Genomic DNA, 8644 nt, shown 5'->3' with positions numbered 1-8644 from the left:
TGATGATGATGATGATGATGATGATGATGATGATGATGATGATGATGGCGGTGGCGTTTAAAGCCTTGCAGACATGAGTGAAGGAACTTGTATGGAGGAAGCTGTCTGGCGAACATGAGGAAGTGATGCGGGCTTGATGAAATCCGGCGAGCGTCAGAGTGACGTTTGCTCTGCGCCGTGTTCTGTTTGTTCAGGTTTTGAAACGTCTGATGCAGATTAAATAATAAAATAATTTAAAAAATGCTTATGTAATAAACAGAAACACCTATGAAATGAATAAAATAGCTGAAATTAAATAAATAAGTATGTCTTTAAAACAAATAAAAATGCCTTAAATAAATAAACAAGCCTACAAAATAAATAAATATGGTTATATACAAATATTTTAAAAAAGCCTTGCATAAATAAAAATGTCTTTAATAAATAATTAAATGTCTATGAAATAGTTAAAAATGGCTTAAATAAAGTTAATAAATATGCCTTAAATAGAATAAATAAATATGCCCATGAAATAAATAATCATGGCTATAAAATAAATAAATGAATGCGCACATGAAATAAATAAAATGCCATAAAGTAAATAAGTATGCCTATGAAATCAATCCTAAAAAGGAATAGATTAGACAATAAATACCTAGATGTTAAAGTCCTAAAAAAATCTTAAAAAAGTTTGTTTCATGTACCTTTTTTTCTTTTACAGAACAATGAATAACAACTAAAAACCATCTTCATGTGTAAATGACTGTGTGGAGGAAGGATCGCTGCAGTTATTCCTCACAGATATAAAGACGTTAAAATTAGAAACACAACAGTCAGGTCTTGTCCAGACATGCTGCGGCAGCATCACATGAGGTCACAGGGGGACAGGAGTGTCCTCGGCCTGTCCGTCCCTGCAGACCTTTATCAGCCGCCGCTCGCTCGTGTTTATGCGGCTGGAAAGTTTTGGAAGCAGCCAGGCGAGCGTGAAGGCGTGTTTACCTGCAGCTGGCTGTTTTCTCGAGGAGCTCTACTCCCCCAGCAGCCGGTCCAGCCTCGCGTCACACTCACGGCGGGCAAAGTGGATCCGAAAGAGGCTGAGAGATAAACATGTGACGCTCAGGAGTTTGAAAACACGCCGTCACACTTCAGGTTCAGATCCTGAATCATGTCCCGTCGGGTCTGAACACGTTTACAACACACCGGGGTTCAGCATTAACGTTTTACATTTGTTTCTTTATTATCATCTTTATTACATCTCTCTAAAGATGAGTTTGGCTGAGAGCATTTATCTTCTATGTACAAGCTATTATCTCCTGCATGTGAGATATTGTCTCCTCTGTACGAGATTTTATATCCCATGCACAGAAAATTATCTCCCCCCTCTATGATGTTATCTCCTATATAGAAATGATCTCTTACGAACGAGATATTAACTCCTATGTATGGAATATTATCTCCTATGTACAAGGGCTGATCTCCAATGTACAGAATGTTATGTCCAACTGAAGGGATATTATCTCCCACGTACAGAGTAGTATTTTGTACATAAGAGATATGATCTCCTAAATACGAAATATTATCTCCTATGTTTGGAATATTATCTCCTCTGTATGTGATATTATCTCCTACCTGTAAGATCTTATTTCCAATGGACAAAATATTATCTTCTACGTATGGGTAGGGCTGGGTGATATGGAAAAAAGTCTATATTTCGGTAGTCGATATTTTTTTTCATATCAGTCCACATCAATATATATCACGATATACATCAAATCAGCATTTCTGTCGAGCTTAAAGGTCCCTTTGACTCCTCAGTGAGATATGAAGATATCATCAGGTTCATTTGGGTTTAAATATTTATTTTCTGTCAGACATTGAACATGACAAATATACTGTAGAACAGCATCACCAGCTGGAGGACCTATTCTACTAAAACTCACAGAGGTCCAGGTACTAAAATGTCCTCCCAGCAAAGGTCCGAGCCTCATACCTAAAATCAATATCACCATTAACTGAACATTTTACTTTGATTACGATTAAAGAACGATTATTCTGCTTTTTTTTGTGTGTTTTGTTTTTTGCCCTCATAGTTCACTGACACAGTGTCATGTGACCATGGTGTGTTGGAGCGTAATAAACATATGATTTATTATTATTTATTAAACTTTCCAGCATTATATAAAAATGAAAAGCTCCATCTGAAACAAACTTCAGGTAAATGAAGCACATTGTGCTGATAATAGGCCAACCTCTCCTGACTGCAGGACTCTGACTTCAGCTTCTGTCAAACTTCTGTGCTGTTAATCATTTTACTCAGGAATTAAAAACTTTTGAGTCGGCCTACTTCTCCTATAGCTGCCAACAGCCTGCCAAGTCTTAAGAAGTCACTTTCACCTCTGCAGATGTGTCTGTTTCAGACACTTTGGTGCTGTGAGGAGAAGCTGCGCTCTGTTTGTCTGTCTCACTGCGCTGCTGTCGGACCATCAGCTGTTTGATCCGCCATGATGAAATGCTGTGGCTGTCAAACATTCAGCTGTTCTACAGTCAAAATCATTCACTGCATTTGGTTTTCCGTGGCACTATTCTTATTATCATTGATATTCTGTCGACTGCTCATATACTATTGAGGAAAAATTACTTTGCGACAGATATCGTATCGCCCAGCCCTTGATATGGGATATTATTTCCTACGCAAGAAATATTATCTCCTACAGACGAGGTATGATCTCCTACCTATGTAATACTATCTCCTTCTTATAGGGAACTACCTCCCACAGGTGGGATATTATATCTTTCGTACGAAATAATATCTGGTACATACAAGATATGATCTCCAGCATTTGTAATAGTATCTCCTCCTGCTGGGATATTATCTCCATGTATGAGATATCCTGCGTATAAAGTATTATCTCCTGTGTATGTGATATTATCTTCTACATACAGGATATTATCTCTTAGGTACAGACTAATATCTTCGTGCACTCTGAATTGGGCTTCATTCTGCTCAACTTTCTCACTCGCAAAACAGCCTCGTTAAGTTTACCTAAAAGTTTGTCTCCTGACTTTTTTTTTTTTGGTTACATTTGGGGCGGCAGATGTGTTGTTGGTGTTTGAGGAGAAGCGCACTGACAGTGTTTGTGTGTTCGAGTCCTGCAGCTCGTCGTCCGTCTGCAGATAAAAATAGCTCACTCATGAACACAACTTCATCTCTGAAAACTAGAACCCGTGAAAGAGTTTTAATTTGTGCTTTGAAGTGATCTAAATATAACGGCGGCGGCGGCGGCGGCAGTGTGTTCTGCTCTGTGACAGGAAGCAGCCATCAGCTGGAGCTGCTGCTGTAAACGGTTTACTGGCTGTTAAAACACGTCAGACGGCCGTGTTTCTCATCAAAGTCTCGCCTCGTTTCTTCTTCTTTTTTCTTTTTTCCGCTTCAGAGTCAAACCGGACACGTGAGGAGGAGAAACGACTGTGTTTGTCACTTCCTGTTTGTGTGTTGTGGCGTCAGCTGTTGAAGAAAGTGGTTCACACTCGATGGTTGTGTTTCCTGTCCCAGTGTTGCTCTCTGACAGAGCCGCAGGATCAGAGTCATCGATATGTGATCACAATCGATACTGAGGAAAACGATAATGTGATCACGATCGATACTGAGGATAACGCGTCTCTGATGAGGACAGCTCGTTAAGCCTCACGCAGCTCGGCGGCTCAGTGCGGCCCCTCTTAACTTAACTTAAACAAGTTTCTCGGATTTTTAGGAAATGTTTAGAATTTTAGGTCGTTTCAGTAGTATTCAAGTATTTCAGTGATTTTGGGACATTTCTGGGATTTTGGGACATTAGGGTCTTAGCTAGGACCTCTATGGGGGGTGGGGGATCCTCCTTTGACTCTTTTTTGGTCAGCATGGACACTAAAAGGACAAAAATAATTCACAGTGTCAGTCACGTTATTTTGCAAATTTCCTGCTGTTGGCGACCCGTAATACTCGTTTATGAAAGCGAACTTCATTTCCAGGCGCACGAAGGTCTCTGCGGTCTGTGAAGGGGACTCGTCTGTGATCTGTAGGAAAATGTATAGAGGCATTTTTGATGAAAATGAAGAGTAAAACTGTTTCTTTGAAATGCATTTTTTAACAGTGAGTCATTAAAAGTTTCTCCGCACAGGAAGAGTCGAGCTCACTGCACACTTCTGAACACTTTCCCTCTTAAATCGTCCGTTTGTCTCTCGGGCGCGCGGGTGTCGGTCGGCCCCCAGTGAGGCTCCGTGGTGACAGACCATAATAACCCAGATCATTTATCTCAGACCACTTCCTCCTCGGCTTCCTGCTGCGATGAAACAAACAAACTGACGATATTTCCTCTGATGATTGACGAGAAGCGTTGATCATGTTTCACGTCTGTGAAATGAGCCGTTAGTGTTTCTGCTCGTCATCTGTTTGAAAGACGGACAGACTGACGTGTCTCTTGCTCTGTCCTCCCTCCCTCCTCTTCCTCTCTCCAAACCTCTCAGAGTTTTCAAGAAGTCGAGCCCCAACTGTAAGGTGAGTCGCCTCCTTCATCCTCCTGACGAACGCCTTTCAAAAATCCTGCAATTTTGTTTCAAAAACCTGTAAAATAACACATGATGTGTTCAAGGACTGTCGGGATTTGAAATTGAGTTATAATTTCTGATTTACAGTTTCTGGTAATTAATGGGGTCATTTCGGCGATTTATAAAGAAAAATGTTTTCTATAAAATAAAAAATAAAATCCCCAAAAGAGACACCATTTATCAGTCAGAAACTGTAAAAACAGAAATCATCGTTTAATATTCACATTTCTGACAGCCTGTGAACACATCGTGTGTCATTATCCAGGTTATACATTTTCAAAGAAAAAAATCTACATTTATTCTTTAGATATCGTCCAAAAATTTGTTAGAATTGCCAAAATATTTTCTTTAAAAAGCTCTGATAAAAAACCAATAAAGGACTATTGCCAAGAAATTATAAAAAAAATAATAAAGAAAAAAGAAAGAAATCATGCCTATCACCAAATTGTTTTCTTTGAAATTGTCATAAAATAAATCCAAACTCTAGCCATTTCTAGTCGTATGCCCCTCCTCTAAAGCCAAAATAAAACAGCAGTCCAAAAAATGATTTAACCTGCCTTCCCCTTTTGCACGTCCCCCTCCCTTCTCATAAATAATGAACAGTCCCTAAGTTATATTTAAATATTCAGTTCTAATCCTATTCTGAATTCATTATTTTTTAAATAATATATATTTGAAAAGCTGTTATATAGAGATGAAAAAGAGCAGATGAGGAGTATCGAGTTCAGAGAATTTATGGTCTTTGAATGTCTTCAAGTCCTGGAAAAAGTCCAATGTACAATATGTGACGTGTGCCGCAGAAACAGCGGAGGGCTCTGTTCTTCTCAATATTTCCTGCTGAGATGTGATGGAAAAAACTTTAATTGAACATTTTTAGATTTAAATCCAGCAGATAAAACAGAATAAAGAGTCGTGTGTGTGCAGGTGACAGTTTACCTGGGAAAGAGAGACTTTGTGGATCACCTGGACCACGTGGACCCCGTAGGTGAGTCAGCTCATCTGCATCCGTTTCTTCTTTATATCCAAGTTTTATTTTGAAAGTCCTGTGAGTTCTGTGTCACAAGATATAAACGTTAGTTTCCGTATTTCCGAACTCTTCATGAGCAGCGGTCATTTCTCACACGGAGGTTCAGCTTTCATGTAAACTGCAGCCGAGCGCTGATTCAAAAGTGACATGAAGTTACAGATGAAGAGCTGAGTGAGTTTAATGTCCCTGATGTTATTTAATTTGTGACTCTGTGTGTGTGTGTGTGTGTGTGTGTGTGTGTGTGTGTGTGACAGATGGAGTGATCCTTGTTGACCCTGAGTACCTGAAGGACAGGAAAGGTACGAGAAGACGCTGCTCTGTTTGAGTCAGACGGCTTCTTTATTCAGCAGCTTTCAGCACGATTAAATAACGTCAGACGCTGGAAATACACCTGTGTTTAATGGCAGCATCACTCCTCCTCCTTTTACTCCTCCCTTTACTCCTCCTCCTCCTTTTACCCCTCCCTTTACTCCTCCTCCTCCTTTTACCCCTCCCTTTACTCCTCCTCCTCCTTTTACCCCTCCCTTCACTCCTCCTCCTCCTTTTACTCCTCCCTTTACTCCTCCCTGCAGTCTTCGTCACGCTCACCTGTGCGTTTCGATACGGCCGTGAGGACCTGGACGTCCTGGGTCTGTCCTTCAGGAAGGATCTCTACATCTCCACCTTCCAGGTCAGAGCTCCTCCTCCTCAAGCTCCTCCCACTGCCGCGTTAACCAAAAATCTGCAGGTTCAATATTGTCTCCTCTTCTGTCTCTCTGTCCCTGTCCCTTCGTCCCTCCGTCCCTCTCAGGCGTTCCCTCCGGTGCCCGAGGAGAAGAAACCCAACAGTCGTCTGCAGGAGCGTCTGCTGAAGAAACTGGGCCAGCACGCACACCCGTTCTACTTCACCGTGAGTCTCTGCCGCTCGCTGCCGTCACGCCGTCGAGATGAATCGAATGATTCATTTAAGCTTTTATCGACCCGGAGAGCTGGCTGTATTTTATTCAAAAACACGGGAAGAAGAGCATAAGCAACAAAAGAAGAAATGACCCAGAAGTTAGCAAGAGATCAGTGAAAAGTACGAAAAAAAGCCAGAAACCTGAAAAAAGAAGCGAGACATGACGGGAAAAAGCCTAAAACGTGCTTCATAATAACAGAATTTAGAGGGAGAATGATGGACAGCGTTCAGGCCGTCGGAGGAGGCTGAGCCTTCGATTCGGACGAGGCTTTTATTCCAAGTTTTTCAGAATGATGTTTTTGTCATCTGCGTGTTTTCGCTCTATAACGTTTTCGTTCGTCCAGCGCTTGTCGTAGATAATGTCACTTTTTCTCAGGACAAAACAAAATGTCACATTTGTTTTGAAATAAACGTTTTGGTTAAATTTTCCCTCTTTAATTTTGTTTTTTCAAAATAGGTCCAAAAAGTCTGAAATCTAACGAGCCGAAAGTGCAGGAACCGTAACCAAAGCTCATGCTGATGAGTGAACGAACGAACGAACGAACGAACGAGTGAACGAGTGAGTGAGTGAGTGAGTGAGTGAGTGAGTGAGTGAGTGAGTGAGTGAGTGTATGAACGAGTGCAGATGAACAGGAAGTGTTTGCAAAGCTCTGACTGTCCTGTTGTTGTTGTGGTTTGTGCTGACTCAGATTCCTCAGAACCTCCCGTGTTCAGTCACTTTACAGCCCGGCCCAGAGGACACTGGGAAGGTAACACACACACACACACACACACACACACACACACACACCAGATATGTTTGTTTGTCAGTCTGATGAAGTCAGAGTAATCAGTCCAGCTCAGGTAGAGTTTTGTGATTTAATAACTAACATTAATTATAGAATGAAGGTGGCGAGCTTTGATAATCGGCGCCTGCGTCTCGACCTGTGACCTCACTACGGCACGCCTTAAATTACAGCGAAAACAAAATAAATGAAATCTGTTGTGCAGCAGTGTGTCGGGGCCGGGCATTTTTAGCAGCTCGGCACCAGAATGTTGATTCTGGATCACGAGTCTTAAACTCACAACCTCAGACGTTCGGTCAGTGTCCCGGTGAGCTCCGCCACAGAAACCAGCACCGACCAGCAGGGGGCAGGACATCAGCTGTCTGTGCATGAAAAGACAGGTTTCAAACTGCTGCCAAAAATTCACTCAAGACTAACCTCCGAGAATCGGCAGACTTCATGCAGACAGCAGAGAGATGTTGATCTTTAGTTTTTACAATTGATTTGATCCAATAGTGAAAAACGGATGTTTAAAGACGCCGTTTTCCCACAGACTGCCATGGCAGCTAAAGTTTGTCAAATTTTTAATTTATTTAATTTAATTTTTTTTAAAGAAGTTTAAGTGTATGTTTACAGCAGCGTTTACAGTCACACACTTTGATGCACCGTCGGCTCAGTTTTTGATAAACCTAAAATCTGTGTGGACGGTTTGTCGGACAGTCTGAAGACGCCTGCAGCAAGTTTGGTGTCGATTTCGGTTTAATTAGTTTGACAGTTTGTAATAAAAACAGAGTGATGGACTTCATCATTTGTCCCACAGTGAAGTGAACAACAGCTTCTTCACACATTTTGATGTAAGTTTCAAAGCTGCAGCACGTACGAACGATTTGTTCTGAATTTTCAAACTTTTGTAATACAGACGGTCGCTGTAGCGCCACCATCAGGTCTGTTTACCTGTGTACATAATAATATTAGAATAAAAGCTTTGCTGTCCGGCCCCTAATAAATATATTTTAAAAATCAGCTACGTATAATAAGATGTTGCAGAGCAGAGTTTTCAATTTTTAGAAATATTATAGAAGATTGTGTCAGAAATAAGAGTTCTTCCAAAAACTCATTAAAGAGACGATTATTTTTAAAGATTCGGAGAAAAGATTCAAAGTGAATTTACAGACGTGATAAACTGAAGCCGCTCGGTCACAGATCAGAGTCAGTAAAACAGCGTGGGGGGAAGTTGTGTCCACAGGTGTGTCCACAGGTGCGAGTGTTTATTTTGTGCTGGTCTCGTGTGTCTCTGCAGGCGTGCGGCGTCGACTTTGAGATCAGAGCTTTCTGTGCCAAGTCAATAGAAGA

The 8644-nt window shown here is 41.1% G+C and overlaps 1 protein-coding gene across 1 annotated transcript; it reads left to right on the top strand.

Annotated features, from left to right (window-relative positions):
• Positions 1–4375: 4375 nt before the first annotated feature.
• On the top strand, positions 4376–8639 carry LOC121938905 (arrestin red cell-like; the record flags this gene model as incomplete). The annotated part of the gene is made up of 7 exons (XM_042482058.1): positions 4376–4513; positions 5488–5548; positions 5845–5889; positions 6163–6260; positions 6381–6479; positions 7217–7276; positions 8592–8639. Coding segments are annotated over 7 exons (549 nt in total), but the record flags the coding sequence as incomplete, so codon positions are not given.
• Between the last annotated feature and the right edge of the window lie 5 nt (positions 8640–8644).

The sequence above is a fragment of the Plectropomus leopardus genome, unplaced genomic scaffold, assembly GCF_008729295.1.
Source record: "Plectropomus leopardus isolate mb unplaced genomic scaffold, YSFRI_Pleo_2.0 unplaced_scaffold375, whole genome shotgun sequence".
In the NCBI taxonomy this organism is placed as follows: Eukaryota; Metazoa; Chordata; class Actinopteri; order Perciformes; family Serranidae; genus Plectropomus; species Plectropomus leopardus.
This window is presented reverse-complemented; position numbering and strand designations above follow the sequence as displayed.